The 24,957-nt window shown below is 45.0% G+C and overlaps 1 protein-coding gene across 1 annotated transcript in view; it reads right to left on the bottom strand.

Annotated features, from left to right (window-relative positions):
- MYO7A (myosin VIIA) overlaps positions 1 to 24,957 on the bottom strand; it is a 96,456-nt gene that overhangs the window by 64,237 nt on the left and 7,262 nt on the right. The window contains exon 2 of the mRNA XM_063394352.1: positions 14,075 to 14,132. Coding sequence (XP_063250422.1) covers positions 14,075 to 14,092 — 18 coding nt within the window. The 5' untranslated portion in view covers positions 14,093 to 14,132. The remainder of the gene's footprint in view (positions 1 to 14,074; positions 14,133 to 24,957) is intronic.

Here is a 24,957-nt window from a genome sequence, read left to right as displayed (position 1 = left end):
GACTGTTAATGCACTGTGTGGGCCAAATGTTATCTGTGGGCCATACCTCTGACAACTGATGTAAACCAACCTCTTTGTGTGTTTCTGCAGCTTGTTGGTTTTTTCTTACGGAAACAGACACAACCACATATCCGGGTTTCCAGAGCTGAGTCCTTTACTCCCTTCCTGCTCATCTTTGAAGAAAGAAAATCCTTAGTGCACGTGACACCAGTGCAAACATAGGGTACTCCTCCAGCTCCAAATTTCAGTGTGGTTTAGAGAGCAGACTGAAATCCAAATGTCCTGGTGCACTGCAGATGATAATGCCGGTTAGGACTTGCAGCAGCTACCTGAATCCTTCAGGCAGTAGGATATCTATGCTGTACTAAAACACACATATCACCTCCAGATATCACCTGTCTGATTCAGTTCAGCTCTCAGTTACACAGGTGCACCCTGCTCAGTTTAGTGGAGCTCCTCCTGGATTCACAGCTGTGCAACCCAAGGGAGAATCAGGACTGCCCATCGCTGTCCTTTGCACTCATCTTTAGTTGTGCATTTGCCACTACCATCAGGAAGAGGTAGAAAAGGAAGAAAAAGCTTGCATTTCTGCTTGATAACAAATGATAATGTAGAGGAGAAGTGCACGTGCTGGTAGCTGGTAATACTAATAATTTTCCTGTTTCAAACCAGATTCCATTCACGATTTCTTGTAGCACACCAGGCACTAGCTGTCAGACAAGGTAAAGAGCTACACACAAAGGCTTCCTGAAGCAAGGGGAGAGATACAAGAGGAGTTGTTAAATAATTCAATAATCGATGCACTGCTTACTCACCCTGTAACTCTGATACTGACAGGAGTCAAAAAAAACCCCCACAAATGTGGCACTCATCCCAACATTTTCCCATTTGGTGCTGAGGGATAGTCAAAGGATCTGGGAGCAAAAATGATGGATTTAGTCGGATTTACCAGGGTGCAGCCTAGTGCGGTGTAATGAGGCTCAGCTCCCAGTGATGCTTGACCTCTTCCCTGGCTTTTGGCAAGGAGCTTGTTGTTGACTGTTTGGGACCTCTTGGCTCAGGAGAGGAGTTTAAGCATGCAGACAAACACGGAGATAGAAGATTTAATCCGTGACTCCCATGGCATTACTGTCACGGGTGAAGTGGAGAATCCGGCAATCCGTTGATGCTCCAAGCAGATTAGGCTGTCCTTGGGTGTCACCCACCCAAAAGCCATGCCAGAGCCCTGCACAGCTATCAGGTCTCATACAAAAAGCTGATGGATGCTGCTTGGGATGTGATTGAAAAATCTGCTAAGATGCAGAAGTGGAACAGGAAATTAGGACTGAGCCTTTTAGCCCCGTGCCTGGGTCCTGTCCTAAATGCAAAGGGAAGAAATCTAAATGAAGCCAACAGAGCAATCATAAGAAGTACAAATCTGGAAAATTGGATTGAAGGAAAATAAAAACAGGAGGAATCAGAAGGGGAGCACTTTAGGATGGGGGCACATAATTCAGTCCTGTTTGACCAAGACACATTCCTTCAGGTCCTAGGAGTAAGAGGTTGCCAGGTACTACTCTGGGAACTTTCAGATCAACTCCAAATATGCCAGGAACAGTCGACCCCATAACCCCAGAGAACCAAGGGTGCAGCTAAATCTTCCTTCATTTGCAACAGCAGGCATGATGGAAACTCCTTGCCCTTACTCATGCAGCATTAAATACTTTGGGTATTTTTCTCTAAATGAATGTTGATCTATATGTCAAGTTTTAGGAAGATGGTATTAAGGGAATGCATCTCCTTCTCTAAGCATAGTCTGTGAGGGGTGATTGTTCCAAAAGAACCCTAAGGTTGGACAATACCACTAAGGGATCTGTTCCCATCTCTTTGATGCTACCAAGCTTTGCAGTGCAGTAGATACACCTTAAGGGTGAGATGCCACCAGAGGGACAAGCTCGAGTGGTGCACCCAATGAGGTTCAACACGGCCAAGTGCCAGGTCCTGCCCCTGGGCTGAGGTAACCCCCAGTGCCCAAACAGGCCAGGGGATAAAGGGATTGAGAGCAACACTGAGAAGGACAGGACAGATGAGAAGCTGGACATTACCCAACAATGTGCACTGGAAGCCCAGAATTCCAGCTGCATCCTGGGCTGCATCCCCAGCAGTGTGGCCAGAAGGCCAAGGGAGGGGGCTCTTTCCCCTCACCTCCATTCTGGTAAGACCCCACCTGCTCTGGAGCCCCTGACATGAGAAGGACATGGACCTGTTGGAGTGAGACCAGAGGAGGCCATGGCAATGCACAGAAGGCTGGAGAACCTCTGCTATGGAGACAAACTGAGAGAGCTGGGATGTTCAGTCTGGAGAACAGAAGGTTCCAGCAAGACCTTAGAGCCTCCACTGTACCTAAAGAAGATCCAAGAGAAAGCTGGAAAGGGGCTTTTGACAAGGGCATGTAGTGATATGACAAGGGGGAATTGCTTCACATTGAAGTAGGGCTGATTTAGGCTACAAGAAAGCAGGGGACAAACTTTTTAGCAGGAAAAGGGGGTAATGATTTTAAACTAAAAGAAGAGAGATTAGATTAGATGTTAGTAAGAAATTAATTTACAATGAGGGTGGTGAAACACTGGTACAGATTGCCCAGAAAGGTGGTGGATACTCCACCTCTGGAAACTTTCAAGATCAGGTTGGACAGGGCTCTGTGTAACCTGAGGCAGTTGAAGATGTCTGTGTTCATTGTAAAGCTCTGGACCAGATCATCTTTAAAGAATCTGTGATATTTTTTTTCTTTGGTTAGATCTCCAGTGGACCAGCTCAAGTCATTAACCCAGTGATGCCTTAAGTTTAACTTTCATGTTTTTCAGATTCTGTACTGCCCAGGGGTGTAGTTCTGAGCTTCATATTAAGTGCTAGTAGGCTCTCTTCACAGAGCAGGTAAACAAAACAAATCCTTTTCCTGCTGAAGACCAAGGACAGCTTTCAGGCCCAAAAGCATAAACAATGGTAGACTGAAGAAAGGAACAAGAAGCATGAGATCTCACGGTCTGGAGCTGTGGTTTGACAATTAAACCCCAGTATGCAAATGGAACAAAACTTATACAAGTGTAAGACCTCATGACTGGTTGTCCATTTTGTGACCATTTCAAGTCCACCTTGGGTGTAGCCTCTTGTCCTGCCCAAGGTGTATCCTAGCGGCCTTTTAAAAAATACCTGCTTTATTCTCTAGCTCTGTCCAGTCTCTGTTCCAGGTCAGCCTTTCCAAGGTATCACCAGCAGCAACATTTTCATGTGTTTCTGCAAAGCATTTTGCTGGTTTAGGCCCTGAACTGACCCCACAGACAAAAAGCAAAGCCCCAGTGCAGGAGCAGGGAGAGCAGCAAGAACACAGAGCTGGCAGCATGGCCAGGGGAGCTGCTGCCTGCGAGGTACCTGCTGTGGATCCCTGAGCAGAGCTAGTGGAGGCTTTGCCACGCTTACGGATGAGCTTTATTCCCGGGGTGAAGGCAGAGAATTGTTTGACTGGATTCATGGAAGCAGAATCCCAGCTGATGAGCGTGAGAGCCACAGAACTATGTAACAGATGGAGGTAAATAGGTATGTCTGCAAAAGATTGCTCTGCCTCTGAGGCATACAGCCTTTTCAACATCACAATGATTCACAGAAAGGACAGTTTGAATTGCACTGTACAGCACTGATTAAGGGGGGGAACAATAAAAAAAGAAGATGATACACAGAAATGTAAATTGGAAGGGATGTTTCTAATCCTGGCTCATGCAGACTGTTCAAAGAAGCCTAAAAAAACCCACATGAATTTAATTGTTTTGGCTGATTTTATTCCTTTGGAAACAAATAATATTTTCCACCATCTGCGATAAAAATCTTTTACTTTTCACACACAACGTGTCAAATTGTCTTTCAGAGCTTTAGTTTTGTCTTCCATGCTGTGGGAAGATGCTTTCTGCTTGATTTCTTTATTTCAGGCTCTCCTTTGCTCCTCCTTGCCTTTTCACCACCTCACTGAGACCTAGTCTGCAATTAGTTCCTGTGTACCAAATAGATGTGGGACTAACTGAAATCTGCACAGCAATTCCTGCATAAACAAAGGTGTGGACTTAGTACAAAGAATTGCTTAACCATACTGCAAATATACTATTTTCCTATATAGCAGTAGACTATACTTGTGTAAATGTAATTTTCCCAGCAGAAATGTGTCTGTGCTAAGGGTCTGCATTAGCCAAAGTCACACTGATCTGTCCAGACAAACCCTACTACTTAAACAGAGTATCTAATCTTTGTAAATATTGAATGAAAGGGGAGTAATGCCACTTTTCCTTCATTGCCACACCAGATCTGAGCAGATCTGTCCTTTTTGCACACCATCTATGCTTACCCACTGAGGGTTGTGATGATTACTGAGGAGAGTGAGGGGTTCTGGAGGGAGGTTATTTTGCACCTCAGAGAGTAGCATTCTGAGGGAGTTTGTGATATGACTGTTGAAGAGAGAAGCTGACTTTAGGGATGTGTTTAAAAAGCCAGCCCCCAAAAGAGGAATGGATGTCAGGAGAAAGGATCACTGAAAACAAACAAACCATGCTGGCAGTGCTTGTGATGCAATTCAAAACATCTCAATTTGTTCCTTAGGTACCTGCAACAAAGGTGCAGAGATGCTGCAATACAAGTAGCATCCTTCCAAAAGGACAAAAGACACGCCAAGATGTAAAAAATATGGATTTAGGTTAGGTTTAGATTAGATATCAGGAGAAAATTTTTGACAGTGAGGGTGGTGAGGCACTGGAAGAGGTTGCCCAGTGAAGGTGTGGCAGTCCCAAACCCAGAAATGTTGAAGGCCAGGTTGGGTGGGGCTTTGAGCAACCTGATCCAGTGGAAGGCGTCCCAGCCCACTGAAGGGGATTGTAATGAGATGACCTTTGGTGTCCCTTCCAAGCCAAACCATTCTATGATACCATGATTCTATGAAAAAAGTCTCGAGAATGTGAAGCACATGGTTCTTTTTTCATAACGAAATAGAAAACAAAAGAATCCTCTGAGTACTTATCAAAACCCAGAAAGATAATCCATATTTCACTCTTGCTTTGTGGTTTTGAAGACTCCAGAGCTGCCTCCATACAAGATCACCTTGAAAAGGAAACTCAGAGCAGGTTGCTAATTGCAACCTCTTGCCTGGATTCTTCAATCCTTCTGCCTACAGTATTGGAAAAACTTACCCAAGTGCTGGTGGTGGGTCCCTCTGAGGGAGGAGGCAAACCAGCTGCAGATGTGTGCAGCACAATACCAGCCCCATCTGCTGTAACTCTCTGGAATTACCAAATGCATCAGGAGACTTGTTTCTGATGGTTTCTCCATTGGTTTTAATTAAACTTTGATGCTAATAGTATATGAGGTTCCAGAAGGCTCTGGAACAATGTAGAGACCACAGAGGACGATCTGGTTTATTAAGGGTCTGAAGGGACCAGTTGGCAAGTTCAGCTAGACAAACCCTAGAGGCTGCAAACAGAGGTGGAGCGGAGTTTTTAGGCTGGCACAAGATGACAGAGATTTGGGCAATCATCACTGTTCAAATCACACCTGCAGATGCCAGACCCACCCAAGACAGTCGACTTGTTGGATCAGGACACAAACAGATGTGCTCTGGGGATGCCTTCAAACTGTGAACTTGGGACAGCTTTACAGCTAATAGTTTAGAGCTTGTTGGGCACACGCTGAAGAGACCCGGCCTTCAGAAAGAGACCATGAACCAGATATCAGTCCTTTTTCCACACATGAACCCAGAAATCTGTTTCAAAATCCAAGTCCCACCAAATAATCCCTAGCCACTGCAAAAAAAGCAATAGACACATCTTGCAAAAGGAAGTTGGACCTATTTCCTAGATGAAATTTTTAAGGAATGGTGGCTGGTAAGATTGCCAGTGGGATAAGACTGATATGGGCATTCTGAACTCTAGAAGCTAGAAGTATGAAACCACAAAAGGAATAAGCTCTGCATTTTGACACCACAAATAATTCCTGTAGTTTTGGTACTTCTTATATTCTTCATGGATATTTTATTACATGGATAGTCCATTCTGCATATGCTGCACAAGGGGGATATGTCCTCCAAAACCCATTTTGAGAAGGGTCGCATTACAAATAAGTTTTTTTTAAAATGTTACTTCTGGAACCAAAATTTTGGTTTGGTTGGGGGGTTTTCAGGGAGCCTAGCATGGCATAGAGGCTTGTTCAGAAACTGCAGATAATGGGTACTCATATGCAAACCCAAACTGATGCCTTAAGTTTAATTTTCATGCTTTCAGATTCCATGCTGCCCAGGGGTGTAGTTCTGAGCCTCATATTGAGTGCTAGTAAGCTCTCTTCATAGAGCAGGTAAACAAAACAAATCCTTTCCTGCTGAAGACCAAGGACAAGTTTCAGGCCCAACAGCATAAACAACAGTGGACTGAAGGGAGAAACAAGAAGGATGAGACCTCACAACCTGAAGCTGTAACTGGACAATTAAACCCCAGTATGCAAATGGAACAAAACCTATAAAAATGTAAGATCTAATGACTGGTTGGCCATTTTTATGACCATTTCAAGTCCACCTTGGGTGTAGCCCTGGTCAGGTTCTTCTGCTGCCCAAGGTGCCCTTAAAGGCCTTTCAATAAATACCTGCTTTATTCTCTAGCTCTGTCCAGTCTCTGTTCCAGGTCAGCCTTCCCAAGGCATCAAAATCATGTGAAGGGAAATTAATTCACGTGAATAATACTCATCAATTTTATACTTGCTTTGAGAAACTCAATAATTGCCATACAGCTTTAATTTTGAGACTGCCAAGAATATTATCATACAGATATATTAATTAACCCTATGTTTCAGGAATTAGCTGACAGTATCAGCATGAAAATATGATTAATGCTGCTGCTGCATTTTGCTGGATGCAAATGTTGTTTAATTTCCAGCATCTGTGTAATTGGAAAAACTGTCTGTTCACCTCACACCGAATCTAGCAATTTTATTGGGGTAAAGGGGCAGTAAAATGCCCTCACAAAGTGATTTGTAGATCATGAAAATGCGATGTGTGACCTTAAGAGTCATTTGCCAGCAATGGTGCTGGCAATAAAACGCCTGGCTGGTGGTAGGGGATGCACATAAATTGCTCACATTGCATTTACATGGGCTGCACAAAAGGCTTCTGAGTCACGGTGGACAAATCATTGTCCCAGAAAGGTGTTTTTCCTAACCTGAAAACCAAGCATCTTTTGGTTCTTGCTTCCGCACGCAGGACAAGCCAACTTCCTCTTCTCCTGGCTTCTGCTGTCCATGTAACAACACATCCATGAGGAATTTAAGAAGTACCAAAACTACAGGAGCTATTTGCTGTGCTAAAGTATCAGAATACAAATTCCCAGGTCCCAGTCCACATCTACTCATCTCATTCCCTCATTGTTGAAAGCTCCAATAGAAGTATCTAAAATGGCAGCTGGCTCACTGGCCTATCTCAGGTTATTTCACTCACAGTACTGAATTTTCTTGGTTCTTAAATAGATTTTGAATTCTGTTTCAAAAGTCTCCTTATGTGAATTCAAGAGAGCATCTAAATTATCTGACTATTTTGTCTACATTTATGAACCAACTCAAAATAGATTTACTCTTCAAAAAAATTCTCACTATAAATTTTCCTTAAGAGATTGCCATTTCACCAAAATCTGTAATGCAAGAGGTAAAACATAATAAACAAAGCTTAAAGGGAAAACACTTGCCTTTCACTTAAGTCTGACATGGAGAGTATAATTTTGATGTTCTTATTGGAATTCTGTCTCCAAATTCAGCTTTTAATTTCAATGGAACTATTTCATTTATTGACTAGGAAATTACATTCTGACATATATTCTCTATACCCCCATCTCAACTTTTTCCCAAGAATGAAATGCCATTTTTCAATTTATGCTATTGGAAAAGGTCTGTTATTGCTTTTCTTCCCCTGGGCCCCAGGAGATGTGCTCAGCCTCTCGAACCTGATTGCAAAAGTCAGAGTTAACTGGGTTTCTTTAGGAAAATTGCTGTCAAGTCTACTCTGTGCTAGCAAAGGATGCTTGAAAAGGGAATTAATTTTACACCATAAGAGCCAAATCTTTCACTGGTGTACATCAGAGTCATTCCACAGAAGTGTCTGTAACCTGAAAACCATGAAATGTTGATGGCCCCTTTTTAATGCCTTGCTGTCAAATGTTTTCCAGTCTTGCAAGAGGAATTTGATGAAGAGGAAGGTCGTCTCAAACAGGGAGAGACACCAGCCTGCTGCACAGCCTTTTGTACATGGAGAAGACAGAAAACACTCTCCCACACTCCACTGAGGATGTCACATCACAAACACTCCTTACAGCAGACATGTTGGCTTAAATGTCTACCTTTTACTCAAATCCCTCCAATTGTCAGTCCCTATATATCCCACCTGAGAAATGACCTGAGTAAAAATAACAGGAAAAAAAAAAGAAATCACAACTAATGTAAAAGATCTTTAAAAGTACATGTGAATCATATGATTTTGGTGAAATCATGGCCAGCAGCAGGATAAGATGTGGGGTGGATGAGAGTGAAGGACTTCTGATCTCCCTCCCCAAACCTCACTCCTGAAAAAGGGGTTGATAGATGGGCTGGCAGCCCCCACCTCCACCAGCTGGTGCAGAGTGGCTAGTGAGGTTCAAGATTCATGACAGGATTTTATTCTTTTCTTACAGAAAACACGTAAATACAGTGAGACTCCTTCAGGGTCAGATTATAGAATCATAGAATGATAATTTAGGTTGGACAGAACCCTTAAAACCATCAGCTGTTAATCTACACTCTAAACCACACCCCCAAGTGCCACATCTTTTAAACACCTCCAGGGATGATGACCCCACCACTGCCCTGGGCAGCCTATTCCAGTGCCTGACCATCCTTATGGTGAGGAAATTTTTTTCCTAATGTCCTATCTCAACTCCCCTGACACAACTTGAGGCTATGATGAGCTGGAGGGTTTAAGAGACAGAGACAGTTTGAGGAGCTGAATTCCTCTCTTCTTGCTCTAGATGACAGGTCTCAGCAAGTTAAATGCATCTTTAAGGGCTCTGACAGTCATGGAGAAGTTACAATCAAGGAAGACAAGATGATATATGAGCTGTTCTGCAAGAGCTCTCCCTGGGGAAACATGTGGCCTCAAGACTGAGTCAAGGTAAAATTTGCTATTGAGCCCTTTGAAGTTTCCTATACCTTCAAATGAATGTCCTGTTGGCTGGGTATTTTGTTACTGCCTCTTAAAAAAGCAATACTAAATACAGCCACACATACACAACTCTCACTCCAAGCCTTCTCTGTCTTGAATTCAAATAGATGAGGTTTCAGTGCATGCACTTCAGGGAAGATGGATCCTGGGGGTTTGCCTGAGGTATCACGAAGCAGGAATGAGTGCATTTCAGACAGGCTCTCTCAGAAGATATCTCCACGGCAGGGCTGAGATTGCTTGCTCTACCTTTATTTGACATCACAGAATTTATATTCCACAGCCACAGCGCTGCAAGAACATCTCCCTAGCCTGCAGCTTCATTTTCTGCACACAGCAACCCCAGCACTTTAATTGTCCCATAAACGTGATGGAAAGGATTTGATGCAAAGAGCTGTTAAAATGCCAAATGTCTTGAGCACTGCAACTAATGAATGGCTCCCAACGATTCATGTTTCAATCTATATGCAAATGTGCCCTTTGGTTGGCTTGTGCTGGACTTTTCACTGCTGCATTACAGCTATCCAGGGAAGCCTCAGCCTCATAGATCAGACAGATACAAGGCATAAATGGGAGAAGACCTTAATTATTCAGTGTTTATGAGAGAGAGAATCCAAACAGCAGAGTTACACTTCACTTTTTATAATAACATGATTACAGATGAGCCCCAAGCAGACCTACAATAGCATTGTTTTTCGCCCCCGCCCCTTTCTCCTTGCTAGCAAAATATTCAGCACAATGAATCACTTGGCAAAGCTGAATGTGTGCTCAAAACAGTGTATGTCAGCTCCAGGTAAAACAAGTGCTCACTCAGCCCAAGTGGAAGACATCTGTGAAAGATTTCAAAACCTGGTCTCTGCTATTCTTACCCCCAGCACAGGAAAACATCTCCTGAAGTATCAGAGACTCTGTAAACGCTGGCAGTCACAACATCTACTTCTGCCCGTTTACAAACTGCACAGATCCCCTTCACCTGCATTGCAATGTGCAATTCTGGTCTTAACAAGAAGAAATTAAGCTGGAATAGTGAAGAAAGGGCTGCCACCACCACAGGAGGACTGCAGAGCTTTTTTTACAAGGCGGGGGGAAAAAAGGTTTGTAGAATTTTGGTCAGTTCCAAGGGTACGGAGGTAAACTATAACTCTGTATACAAACACTGAGAAATGGCAAGAGGAAGAACGCACAATTTTATCTAAGGGCCACTCCTGACACAAGAGCAGGAAGCCACAAATATCCTCAAAAACCAGAAACATGAAGGTATCAAGGACCATCTTGTTCATGTAGGCCTTGTGGGGTTTAAAGCTGAAGCTGTACCGCAGACTTTACATGCAAAGAAATGCCAGAGGTGTCACAGGAATTGCAGGGTGGATAGGAGCAAGGAAACAGTGAGATTTTGGCATTGCCCCCAAGAGTCACCTCCCCAGCAGCTCTGACAAGCCAGCAGAGCAGAGCTGAAGTCTCTGACCAAGCCTTGGCTCCCGCAAAGTTTCAAAATAGTTGGAACAACTTCCTTGTTTTGCTGTTGAGCTAAAAAGAACTTTATAGTGTGAGGCGTCCACTGTGCTTGATCCCTCAAGACCTTAATACCAGGCTGAACTTTGGTTTCCTTTATCTGCTTGGATTAGGTCTCCACTCTTTCTTTTAGCTCTTATTTCCACTTCTCTCCCTGTAATTGCAGGAGCAGGTTAGGGGGACACTAAGAATGGGAGAAACCTGCAACAGCAGCGATGCTCTCCATGTGGTCTGGACATAGTCAGGCAACTACAGTAACACAGATACAATAATCTGAAAAGTCTAGCTTAATGGATGAGATTTGCAGGATCACAGAATATCCTGGGTTGGAAGGGATGCATATAAGGATCATCTGGTCCAGCTCCTGATGCAGAGCTCAGTCCTCCACGAAGTACTTAGATTTTGCAGCATGTTTTACTCCCCAGCAGATAAGTGGGTTTGATTTGTACTGGGCTGGCCCAGCAACAGCAAATTTGCAGCACCTTGGATTGAAGCGTGGGTTATCTGAATGTTGCCCACAAGTGCAAGGAGGTGGATCTGGCAAAAAGAGCCATGCAGCTAGCAGCACTCTGCTGCCATGTGCCACCAGGAAAGCCCTCTGCCTGGCCAGGCTGTGTGGACAGCTGTGGGAAGGACCACCACACCCTCCCTGTCTGCACTCCAGCTCCAAAAATGTCTCTGCTTTAAGTAACAGGCAGAGGGTGCATGAACAAGCTGCTGCTGTGCTGTGGAGAAAAACAAACCTGTCAGGCTGCCAAGGCAGGAATTCAGGAAGGCCTCCTTTCCATCTTCCCTCTCTTTGTGCATGGAAAGGGACTTGCCACTAGTAATTTGCTAGCAACTAAAGCTGATAAGTTTGGCTCCCTGCAGGCCCCTGCTGGGGAACAATATTGGCTTTTCTTTTGGATTACTGAGTGGAAGGCACAGGGCAGGCAGGAAGCCCTGTGTGTTTCTCCTCCGAGCTGTGCTGGCCTCAGTGCTCAGTTCTCCCCAAGGGAGACTCTGGCATGAATTGTTCTGATGGGAGAATGGAAGAGAAGTGATGGCACAGGCTCATCTTCAAAATGCCTGGATTTATAGCTGGGTGGAAAACAAAGCAGTAAGGGCCAAATGCTCTGTGCTCATCTATCCCAGGTGATGATCTGGGGTTTTATTTGACCTTGCTGGAGAAAGTTTTCAGGAAAAAAGAGGTAGGATGGCAGGACTGTAAACATGTTGTGCACATTCAAGAATGAGAAAAAAACAAAACAAAACAGAGAGAAAGCTCCTTAGAATGTAACACAGGTCATGAACAACACAGATGTATTTCCAAAATCTTACGGCAAAACTGAAAGAAGCAAAACACAAATATTGCTGCTATTTGCAATTAAGCGTCACATAAAGAGCAGTCTTTAGGGCAACAGAGAGCAAAGTGTTTCCTATGTGACTTGAAAAGGCCCTTTAGATGGGACAAACTGGTATAAAGTGACTTCAGAATGGGGACTGTCCCTGCTAACAACTGGGTAACCTTAATTCATTATGGAGGGGTCGTTGCTCACCTCATCCATGCTGCAGAGATGTCTGCCATAAGCAACAAATTCAACACAAACCTATTTCCCTGATATTGGCAGCAATTGCTTGGCACCTGAACCCACAGCGAGAGTGCCCAGAATTATTCAGAAGCACGCTGCACCCTTGCCTAGAAAAGACACTCTGTTTTTAGATAATGAGCAAGGTGCTCAACTTGATTAAAGCTCTGCAAAGGGTGAATTCAGACTGGTACAGAACACAGTGATCCAGCAGCTGAACCACAGAGGAATAACTCCAAGAGAGAGACATGACAGGCAGCCTGGAGTGACACCATCCTAGACAGAGTTGTAGCAGGGTATTTCTCAACTGCTATATTGATCTTTTTGCCTAATTTGTTTCAATTTTCTATGGAAATTTTTCTTTTCAATGTTCTATACCCATTTTCCTTGGCATCACAAACTGCATCAGCCTGTTTGTGCACGGGGCCAATGCCTTGGAGCCTTTGGAAGGAGGACCAAGCCCCTACACACCCCTACCAAACTACAGCCTGTTTCTTCAGGTTCTGACAGGTTGGGGAAATGCTACAAAAAGCATTTCAGTTGCTCCACAAGATCTCTGGCACTCCTTATACTCAAAGCTATCCTCAGCTCTTTATATCACTGCTGTAAACTGACACTATGTGAGTTCCTTCAAAGGTCCACTGCTTCCTGCTGGACAAAAGCAGATTTACCACGCAAGACACAGAATTCAATCAAAATTGTAGATTTTGGGTAGATTTGTTCCATTGCATCAATGCTTGACTGTGCTGACAAATACACTTGAGCCTCTGCAGCCCCAACCCCGAGGATACGTGGTGGGACTGTCAGTCCTCACCAGGTGAGACAGGGCAATGAGAACCTGCGAGTGAGACATGTTATACCTAGACAAAGGGAAAACACTACAATATGGAGCCCTAAAGTATTGCAGAATCTACATGAGACCTGCTCCGCAACTTAATTCTTCAACGATAGAATCCTAGAATGGTCTGGGTCTGAAGGGACTTTAAGGATCTTCTTGTTCCAAACCCCCTGCCACAGGCAGGGATACCTTACACTAGACCAGATTGCTTAAAGCCCCATGCAACCTTCCTTTGAATACTTCCAGGGATGAGGCAGCTTCTCTGGGCAACCTGTGCCAGTGCCTCTCCACTCTCATAGGAAAAAATTTCTTCCTAATATCTAATCTACACCTGTCCTCTCTTAGCTTAAAAGCACTTCCCTGGTCCCATCACTGCAGGCCCATGTAAAAGTTGCTCTCCTTCTTTTTTACAAGCTCCCTTTAGGTCCTGCAAGGTGATATAAGAACTCTCTGGAGACTTCTCTTCTCCACCCAACCCTCTCAGACTGTCTTCAAATCCCTCAATTTCTTTTAAATGTGCAAAAGAATCCATTCTTACACAACCAAACCAGAATTGTTCCTGGAAATCAAGAATCGTTTTTTGACCAGATCCTATTTTAAGTCAGGCAGTAAATCGTTTTATTCTTCTGCATGTCCAGGATTCACATGTACAGCTTTTGGGCCATCCCAGATGAGAAAATAGAAGTGGAACATTGTGTGAGGTTAATCTGGACTACACACACAGAGCAATGATTTCCTCTAAGCCAATCAAGGATTAAGGCTAATGAGTATCTCTGCATCTTGTAACAGTCCTTTTAGGGAAATAAGACAGGACAAAAATAACCTGACTTGACCCTTCCCCTCCAATATTTTTTTTTATTAGTGCCTGTGGTGATGGAGTAAAACTGGAGAAGCTGAAGACAGGAATTATTCACTTACCTGTCGTAGAATGACCATGGTTCCTGTATAAACACATCAGCAATCACCAGGAATGGACCTAAATCAAAAGAAGTCAGCAATTAATGACTCTCCTTCTGACTCAAGAGACCCAGCTCAGGGACTGTCCCAACCCTACAGCATTTCCACAGCCCTAAGTGTGAAAGAGAGCTAGTAGCACTGAAACTCCCAATGCTTTCATAATTTTAATTCCAGACAGTGAGAGACAATCCTCTAAATACATCCAGATTAATGCTGGCACTGTGGTGAATGAGACTGCGACTGGAGGTCGCTTATGCAAGTAATATTTTGTAAACTGAGTCCTAGAAAGTTATCCAAGGATTAACCCAGCTAACACACCAATACTGATTTATTACATGTGTCTTTAGATCCTGTGGTATGAACTGAAGCACATGGAGGCGGGGAGTACTGTCCTTAGCACAGCACAAGGCTGGATGGATTTTCATCTTTCTATCCAAACTACTTTCAAGAGAGGAAAGAAAATATCAAGTCCCCTAGCATGGCCTGAAACTAAGACCTGGATTGGATGGAGTATTTCTATGCTCTGTTCCAGCTGTTGTGCAAATTGTATCTTTGTGGGATTTACGTGGGAAAGTCCCATGCTGCTCCTGAGTTTGTGCTTGCTGCTCTGCTGCCATTTCATGGCTCCCAAAATTAAATGTGTTGGGTTTGTATGAATGAAAAATGCTCTCAAAGAATTGAATTTCTGCACCTTTTAATCTCTGAGTCATCCTTGCTACATGGCAATCAATTATAGTTGTATTTATGGTGTGGAACGTTTTCCAGCATAGTAAAAATACTCATGCCTTAAGAAGCAGGGGAAAAGGTTGTCAATCTCAGAGACACAGTTCCCACAGACACTGGACACTGAAGGCTGATGAAGGATAATCTTGCTGGACACAAGACATTTCCATTCACAGTGGCAAAATAATCAGGACTCATCATAAAAATCTAAATACTGTGTTTCAAGTTTTAGCCATAATTTTCATTTTTATGCTCCCCCCACTAAAAAGCAAACATTTCGCAGGGGCATAGGAGGGAGAAATCTTTCCACCCTCCTCACAACTGTCTCCAGGTGGGATGTCCCAAAGACATAAACTTAGTCTCGTGAAAAAAAAAAGGTACAACAATGTCCCATGCCAATGTCCCTACAGCTTCCTCATGGCAAGGAGTGATCTCTCTCCCCCACCAGCAGCAACTGCTTGCATCCCATTCAGCAAGGTAGGGACCTGGCCTTTGGTGCTGATCCTGCTGGCTGAACTTTCTGTAGCCTCTCAGGTGCAGTGGGAAACAGAGGTGTTCCCCTCCCAGCTAGAAAGGCAGTGTTTATCCCTATTAGCTCCTGCAGAGACTGTAAAGGCTCAGTAGAATTTCCAGTTATTCCCTTTTCCTCACCAGGCTGCCTGCACCACCTCTACATTTTCACAGGCCACATACATGAAGTAGATAACTATCCCACTGAAATTTGTAGGCTTCTGCCATCCCTGTGCCTTCAACCACCTTAATGAAAACATCTATCTGCTAAAATCATCTGCTTGATCCACAAACCTTCTGCATTGCCTGGGAAAGGAACTGGTGTCCTAAGAGCAGCCAGGGCATCACTGTTCATTAGGAAATGCTAGGCAAACTTTGGCCACAGGCCATATTTAATGAATTAATTTTGCTTTTCCTAGAAGGCAGATGAATGGTGGAAAATCACGTGCACACTTTAATAACTGCAAGGCTGTCAGGCACTTTTCCTAATTCTAAGATTGAACCTTCTCTATAGCACATTAAATGATTACTCTTCTCTTTAATTCACATGGATTGAAAGTAACTTTCTAACCCTGCCAAGTAGGGAGCCCTGAGGCAGACTGCCTAGGGATGCTGAAGAGTCTATTCCACTGGGAATAGTCAGTGAAATCTTAGCCAGGCTCAGAGCAGGCACTGGGGGAGGTTCTTCAGAGATGTGTACATGATGATCATGGGGTCAGTGCTGGACTCTGGGGTGGGTAGTTGGACAGCAGTTGGAGTTCCCTGGCTGAAGGACATCTGCTATGGACAAGTCATCTAGTAGTTCCTTTCCTCCCTTTTCCTCTCTGAAAAACAGAGATCTCACCCAACAAGAGCACTCCTAGGTATCCCAGGCATAATTTTTATGCTAGTTAGCCAAGCGACCTAGGTGAGCTGACCCCATTGGGTGTCCACATTGAAAAAACCATGCATGGGACATCTATTCCAACAGGCTGGGCTAAAGCCACAAATCCACGTCTCAGAACTCCTTCAGTTTTTATCCTGCTGCTGCTGATGGAAAGCACTTTTCCATGGTTATCTGGGTTCCCAGCATTAAAATTACCTGGTGTGTGGACATACTGCTTTGCTTGGCCTGTGGTGATGCTGAATACTCTTCCAAAACTTGCACCAGGTTTGGAAGAGTATTTGCATACCAAATCCAGTCTGGTTTTAAACAGGACTTTGGTGCCCAGAATCTTTTGTGGGTTATTTTATTTTCTGAAGGTCTAGCCTCATCCCAAGCCACCAGGCTTGATCCTGTTCAGTGCATTGTCAGTCCCTTCATGACGCCTTTGCAAGAGAGGTTGTACACAACAGAGAGCCAGCTTTCCCCACGGCTTGCCCAGCAGGGAACACCCCAAAGGGGAAGCAGCAGACTCCCCTGCCTGTTCTTCCCACAGGGATCAGTAAGAAGGATTGGGCTTGTCTGAGCACCAGAGAGATCAGCTGTCTACTAATTCATGAGGGCCCTGCTGGAACAAAACAGCCATCTGGACCCTCTGACCCTCCCTGGCAGGTGAGTGTAGGGCACTTCAATCCCAATCCTGTGAGAAGCTCTACAGATGGTCTGGGAAATGAGCTGGGCTAAACAAAACATACCCAGCACCTCTCCCAAATCACTCATATTGTAGCACAATGGCACAGAGACAACCCTCTGGAAAGTGTATTTTTTGTAAATATGGCTCATTTTGCAGCTTTCTGGCTGTCACTGGTTGAGCATCATCTGAGGGAGGCAGTGGGGTGAGGCTGAAGGGTCTTTAAACTACATCTGGATGCAGAGTGATGTGGGACACGGAACTACACACGCCACCTGCTTGCAAGCTGTGGTCAACAGAAGCCAAGGAGTGTTTCAGTATGAAGTCTGCTCCACAGTGATCTCCACTGTGGATTTCCTGGCTCTGGAGAGATCCTCAATGCAAAAGGAGTGCGACAGATTTCGGCTCTGGAGGGAGAAAGTCTGGGGAACCTGGACAAAGCCATTATCCTGCAATTGCAAAGAAGGGGCTTGCTACTCTAATCTCTTTAACTGGCACTTCTGTGCCCCTTCTTGGCATTTCAGGACTGGAATGACCAACCACATGACTGGCCATACTTCCTCGTGGATCACTCCACAGTGCTAATCCTTCAGGGCACATGCTTATTAAGCATTGGTCAAAAGAAATTCAGGTACTTCACTCTAAATGTAAAATCTATTCCTTTCTCTTGAAGTTCTGCACCCTAAATGATTTTCCTGAGTGCCAGTGCAGGAAAAAAAAATAATTTATGGGGTGTGTGCATTCAAATTCAATGCCTGTCCCCAACTGTACCCATCTTGGTGCAGAGCTTGTCTTTTGGAGAACACCTGGTGCACTTCAAACTGTAAAAAACACAGAATTTCATTCAGCTTGTGTCCACTTTATTTGACCGACAGAAACATGTGTCACCTTAGCTGAGCAAAGAGATTTAACACGTCAGTGCTCTCTACACACCACTGCTTTCACCTCCTGCCCTCCTGCAAGAGATCTGAGAAGGATTAAGGGTTTCCAGTGTATTTTACTGTTCGTCTGAGAAATGGTGAATAAAAAGGTCACACCTACACCCTCAGAGAGAAGCACCTTTGTCCTCACCAAAGCCAGGATTACAGTCAGGAAGGAAAACAATGGCTCTTGAATGTGGTTAAGCTGACAAACCCCGCCAGTCTTTGGGATCTCTAACCACTGACTGTGGGTGCCAGGGAGCAGAAAGGAGCAAGGCAGTGTCACTCCCCACATACTACTTCTCCTAGTCTTTGTCCATCTGGAAGCTGGCATGGTTAGGAAGCTATGACATCTTGTCACCTTTTTTGTACTCTCCTAGAGCCCTGAATGGGAAGCAGGGATTTCAAGTCAGAAGATATCAGTCTGAACACGGCAGTCTTTCATCTTCCTCTTGACCAACAGGAATCTTAACCTGCTAGCTTGATCAGCGAGCAGGCTCTCAACAGAAACAACCCACTACTTCTCTAGGTAATTAGCTCCAGCTCAAACAATTCTTAGTGTCAAAAATTATTTAAGTATCTTCTCATCCTCTGTATTTGCCTTCAGCTTCTCATCTGAGGCAGCCACAACTTACCAACTACACACAGATTGCCCACATAGAGGGTTTTGCCTGCTCTAGTGGAAGGTGTCCCTGCCCATGGCAAAGGAGTTGAAACTAAATGATCTTTAAGGTCCTTTTCAACCCAACCCATTCCATGACTCTGTGATCTCCCGCATTTCTCCCACCTGAACTTTGGACTGAAGTCTTACAGGAGTGGCCATTCACTTATACCTTCCCTTCCCACAGCACAAGTATCTTCATCCTTTCAAGAAGAAATGGTAATTTCTAACTCTGGCAGAAAAGTAAAATCCAGCCTTCTGGTTTTGTTACCTGTTATCTCCTATAATGTGGAGAACAGATGCAGTCCCATGGAAAGCAATGGTTTTGCCTGGAGTGCAAAAATAGCAGTGGGAATTCACCCAGAGTATTCACTGGGTTTTTTACACACAGGACAGCACACCCTGAGCTTTTGCAAGTGAGCAAATAGCACAAGGCATCCTGTGGCAGGGATGTGGGGACACGGCAAGCGCTACCTGGCCACCGGTGCTGGGAAAGTTCCCTTATTTACGCCTCGATTGCCGCCCCCGCACAGAGGGATCAGCTTGAGGTCATGCTGACAAATGACGTGAGGAATGCGAGGAAGCTCTCACCTCGCAAGGCAGGTCACAATGGCAATAAGCTGCAGAAAACACTGGAATTACCTTTGCTCGTGTGAGCGGTGCATCCATGACACAGCCTGCCTGCGGGCTCTGCCCGCACCGGGATCAGCACAGAGCCTGATTTCCTGGAAAAGCTCTGACCCAAATTCACTGAAGGTCAAGAAAAGCCTTTCCTACAGCTTTTGGATCAGAACTTGAGTGATTACCAGACTCCCAATGAATGCTGGTCTCAGGAGAGGACTAGCTGCTTGAACAAGAGGTGTATTTTGGTGTACAGAATAACCTCCCTATCAGCTGCAGATCCAGCTTCCCAGACTGGGAACGTCCCAGCTGAGGGACAAAGACAAATTCAGGTGGAGCTGCAAGCTGACATGTAAAGGTACACCTGACAGCAGGGTGGGTAAAGAGCCATTGGGACGTCCCGGATCCTCAGAAGGGCTCCTTGGTGTGCAATACTGTGCAACTAAACACCAGCCTGCAAGGGCTCTTTTAGGAGATGTGCAGCTTTTTCTCTGGCTATTCCTGCAACACTCAGCCTTACAGTGTTGAAGAAAGGCACAGGATTAGGTGCTAATTAGATCTGAGGGTACTGCGGTCAGGCTTCTCCTTCTTGGGGGCGGATGCTGTGTGCAGGGAAGACCTGGTAGTTTTTTATTGGGTAGTGGGGGTTTCTTTTTGTTTTGTTTTGTTTTTACAAGAAGAAATGCTCCAGGCATCCTACAGATCTAGACTCCTCAAACCCATAAAATTCCCTCTAGTTGGGGTAAAAACAACCTTTCCTACACAAAAGAACACAGTGAACCTGCTAATCAATTAGCCAAATAACTACAGGATGAAAAGACCACAGGTACCAAGGTGGCTTTCTGTAGTAAAACAGCCCAGCATAGGAGCAGCCTTGCTGCATTACATACACAGATACTTCGCATTTCTGTACATTAGGGCTTTTTTTTCCGTGCAAATAGCTCCAGGAAGAAAGGGCAGTGCTAATGCACACTGCAGTCTGTCATTCTGCAAGTGCAACTGAAACCCGGGGAAATGATGCTGGTAAGCGAAACCACCAATAAACAGGGTGTCATCTACACAACATGAGTGACAGACGAGTGTCAGGGGCTGTGCAGTAGGTAGCCTTTCCAGCCAAAGACTTCAGCACCCAAAAAGAGGGTATGGTTTTCAACAGACCTTGGGTAGAGATGAACAATATGAAAAATATGGCTTTTCTCTGAGCACTTATAAACCATGTGCTGAGCTCTACTCATTGGTCAGGCTGACTATGGAACAGCTAAAAATGCAAACAATGTTGTTTCTTTTGACCCAGCTAAAAATCTCAACAACCAGATCCGCAGCAGTATCAAATGACTGCGATAAAATGACTTTGGTTGAAACTGTGCTGATTTCCACAAGCTGTGAAATGTGGCGCCATGAAATGCTGAGGTAGTGATCTCTGCTGAGGCTGTGAAGGGTTTAAAAAGACAGCAAAGGAAAGGAATGTGATCCTCTATGCCTCCCTCCACTAAGATCTGCAGCACTAATCAGAGCCTGTGATGACAGCTCCATGCTGTGCTATACTGTGAGCTTTTGCAAAGCACTGCACTGGTCAGTGAAAGGACCATGGAGACTCACTCTCCTGCTGCAGGGTCTCAGAGCTTTTTTTGAATCATAAAATGGTTTGAGTTGGAAGGGACCTTTAAAGGTCATCTGGTCCAAACCCCTTACCACAGGCAGAAACACCTTCCACTAGATCAGCTTGCTAAAAGCTCCACCCAACCTGACCTCTAATACTTCCAGCAATGGGGCATTGATCACTTCTCTGGGCAGCCTGTTCCAGTCCCTTGTCATCCTCATTGTAAGAAATTTCTCTCTTGTATCAAATCTAAATAAACCCTCCTTCAGCTTAAAACCATTCCTCCTTGTCCTATCACTACATTCCCTTGTCCAAAGTCCCTCTCCAGCTCTTTTGTAGCCCTTTCATTATTGGAAAGGGCTTTAACATATCCCAAGAACTTTCTCTTCTCCAGACTAAAAAACCCCAAATTTCTCCCCTTGGCCTGTCTCCATAGAAGAGGTGCTCCAGTCCTCTGAGTGCCTTCAAGGACCCCTGCAGTCCATTTGATCCTCTTCTTTGCCACTACCTATCTCCCAAGAGAGTTACCCAAACTCCTTCATATTTCAGGTGAGGACGATACAGACAGCTCCCCAAAGCAGCTGACACCCCCTGTGTGTTTGGCTATGCTAGGGGTGCATTCTGAGCTATCCTCCAGGACTACCTCAGGTGCAGCCAGGTGGGCATCGGCGTCTTCTCCCAGGCATCCAGTGACAGGACAAGGGGACATAGTCTTAAACTGTGCCAGGGAAAGTTCAGGTTGGATATGAGGAGGAATTTCCTCACTGAAAGGGTGATTAGACATTGGAATGGGCTGCCCAAGGGAGTGGTGGAGTCACCACCCCCAAAGATGTTTAAGGAAGGACTGGAGATGGCACTTAGTGCCATGGTCTGTTGCCATGGTGGTGTTCAGTCACAGGTTGCACTTATCTCAGAGCTTTTTCCAACTGAATTGATTCTGTTATTCTGTGCAAGAGTGCAACACTCTGAGTTGACACCATGTCCCAAAAGGTGATAAACCAGCTAACTCAAAAAACTAACCTCCAAACTCTGCGGACCTCAGGAGGCGATTTTAAGCAGAATTCAAGACAGAAGCAAAATTTTCCACAAAACCAAAAGTCTGCTTTGTGATGCACTCACTAGCTAGGGATGGCACAAAGCGATGCCTGAACATTTCCTTGCCTCCTCCTGGCCATGCCACAGATCAGAGGAGAGCTTGGGGCAAATACCTGTCACTGTGTTTCTCCACACAAGCCTGGGGATCATGGAGTAAGAGAGAAGCATGCAAATCCTAGAATGGGAGTCCACTAGTGTATCTCTCTGTTGTGGCTTTATGCCTCTCATCAGCATCCATCATTCCCTCTCCTGTGACAGTGCTGTCATTTAGGTGTCTTTGTGGTTCTCAGCCTGTTTTTTCCTGCTCCAAGTCCCATCTGACACCCTATAGTGGGACTGAGCTGTTTATATGCAGACACTGGGTTTGATCAAGTCAGCAAAGATTGGAAGGGTGAAGGGTCTGGAGCAAAAGTCTGATAAGGAGCAGATAAGGGAGCTGGGTGTATTTAGCCTGGAGGAAAGGAGGCTCAAGGGTGACCTTATCTCTCCCTGCAGCTCCCTGAAAGGAGGTTGTAGCCAGGTGCAGGGTCCATCATTTCTTCCCAGGAACAAGCAACAGGACAAGAGGAAATGGGCTCAAGTTGGCCAGAGGAGGTTTAAATTGAATATTAGGATTTTTTTTTTTCACTAAAAGGGTTTTCAAGCATTGGAACAGGCTGCCCAGGGCAGTGGTGGAATTACCATCCCTAGAAGTGTTCAAAAGGCATGGGAAAAGAGCAATTAGGGACATGGCTTGGTGGATGTAGCAGTGCTGGGTTATTGGTTGGAATTGATGATCTTAGAGATCTTTTCCAACCTGAATGTTTGTATGATTCTCTAAGATCACCTCCATGACTATGGGGATGTGCTAGTGCTTCCAAGGCCCAGTTCATTCCATCTGTCAGGATTATTTATCTCCATAGACTACAGAAGAAGCCTGAGGTGACAGGTTTCATTTTCATGTCCCCTCCTTTCTCCCACCCCTGAGCAGCTGTGAATTTGAAAAAAGACCACTTAGCTGACTCTGAGGGTTTGATCCCCAAACCTCTATTTGGAAGGTTTTGGTAGTAGCGCCATGGAAAGAGAGAGACACATCAGCTGAACGAGTCAAATGCTACATTAAAGCAAGAAATCGCACAAAACTCCCCCCTCTGGAAAGTGAGAGAATCGATATGTAGTAGCCTCTGTTCATCTGAGAGTGGTCAGGAAAGAGGCATCAATTTTTTAAGCCTTCAGCAGGAAGTTCAATAGATTTGCCCTGCATTCAATCCCCTCGAAAAGTCCAGCAGGTAGAGCAGCTGAACAAAAGACCTGACCTTTTCTCCCTCACGGTGCTTTCACACAGCCCAAGCAGAACAATGGACCACGGTGGCATCCGATCCCGACTCTCTGCAGAGCACTCAGCACAGCCTCCCGAGGAGGGCAATTTCCTTTTGTGCACCAGCCTCTGCCGGCGATTGAGTATTTTTCAACTGCCACAATAATTAATCAAATAAAGTATCCTTTTGCAAAGAGGTCAGGTGTAATTTCAGCATAATCCAGACACAGCAGGCTGAGCTGATCTAGGGAAAATGCTGCACTCACAGGTTGGCTGAATGGTGTTTGCAACTGTTTTCATCTCCTCCTTACCTGTATGTGAACTACCAAGCCTTGCCCAGACATGACAAGAGCAAATTAGAAGTAAAGCCTCTGCTTTAAACTGAGAGTGATTTGAGACATGAACGTGCTCTCAAGATTCTCCTCCTTGAAGTAGCACAGTGCTGGACTGGACTGGAAGACCTCTTGCTTGTCCTGAGCAAATTGGGATGTCTGGACAGCACTGTGCCAAGACCAGAGCTCAGAACCTGCCTACCTGTGATTCAGAGAAGCCCAACTAGCCTGGACTGAACAGACCAGCAAGTGCCAGTGGGGTCACCAGGGACCTGCTCCTTCATGGGCTGGTAAATCCCTGCTGCTTATAGAGCAAACAATACACACAGATGTGGTGATGGACTTCAGCCTGATGTGTTTTACACTAAATGCTTGGATTTGGGAGGAGATTCATGCATGGTACATCCTGTTTTGGGCCAGGTTCGGGAGGCTGGAACCTTCTGAGCCACCCAGACTCTGCCAGCCCTGCAGTGGAACCACAGACATTAGCCCTTAGATGCAGGTGTAACCCTTTGGCTGTATTGCTCAGGCACCTACAAAGACTCTGTCTGTTATCTGAAAACAACTTTGTAAAGGTCACAGAATCCTAGAAAGATTTGGGTTGTGAGGGACTTTAAACCTTATCTTGTTCCAACCCCTCTGCTACAGGCAGGGAGCATTTCCACTAGATCAGATTGCTCAAAGAGCCAACAGGGATAGGGCATCCACAGCTTATCTGTGCAGCCTGTTGCAAAGGCTTGAGAACCAGAGATCCAAGGTAAGGTGCTCCATTTTACAACAGTCTCTAGATGACCCTCCACCACCCAGACAATATATGGCAGAAGTAATTTACTGAATTTAGCTCAGTAAATTCATTACTAACCCATTTCTGGTTTTTTTTCTATAGAAATGTTCTCTAAAGAGAGCCTTTACCACAGCCACTGTTTTACCAACCACTCTAGTAAGATATTATCCTATGTTATTCCTTCTTGAATCCCAGACTGTTTATGGAGGAGGGGATAATGCTATCCTCAGGGAGAAACTGTGGCATGGAGGGAAGATGTCACTTTCCCCAAGGTCATGCAGTAGAATCAACCAGGGCACCTAAGTGTGTGCCTAGGACTCCAGATCAGAACGTCTTTATTAAAAGCAGCTCCTCTACTCTTCTCTATCCTTAAACTGGCATAATAAGCAGCTGTCCCACCTCTACTCTGGTTGGTCCCTAATGATCTGGCCTTGGCTCTCTCCTTTTGGTGCTACTAATGCTGGCTGGAGCAGGACTTCCACAATCTGCTGTAATCCTGTGAGGGTTTTTGTCTCAGCAAGAGCCCCTTTGCTGGGCTTTTTAGTGAAATCCTCCCTCTGCCTGCCCTAACAATATCCTCTCATTTTTCATGGTCCTGGAGAAATTCAGGGTGGCCCTTCAAGAGGCTGGGGTCAGCCTCCAATTGCAAGGGCTGTTAGGATGAAGTGGGTTCAAATCATAAGATACCAACCCTGTTTTTCTGCTGAGAATCCTGCTGACTCCTGAGGTTATTTAGCTTGGACAGGAA

Source organism: Prinia subflava, chromosome 3 (genome assembly GCF_021018805.1).
Source record: "Prinia subflava isolate CZ2003 ecotype Zambia chromosome 3, Cam_Psub_1.2, whole genome shotgun sequence".
NCBI classification, from domain to species: Eukaryota; Metazoa; Chordata; class Aves; order Passeriformes; family Cisticolidae; genus Prinia; species Prinia subflava.
This window is presented reverse-complemented; position numbering and strand designations above follow the sequence as displayed.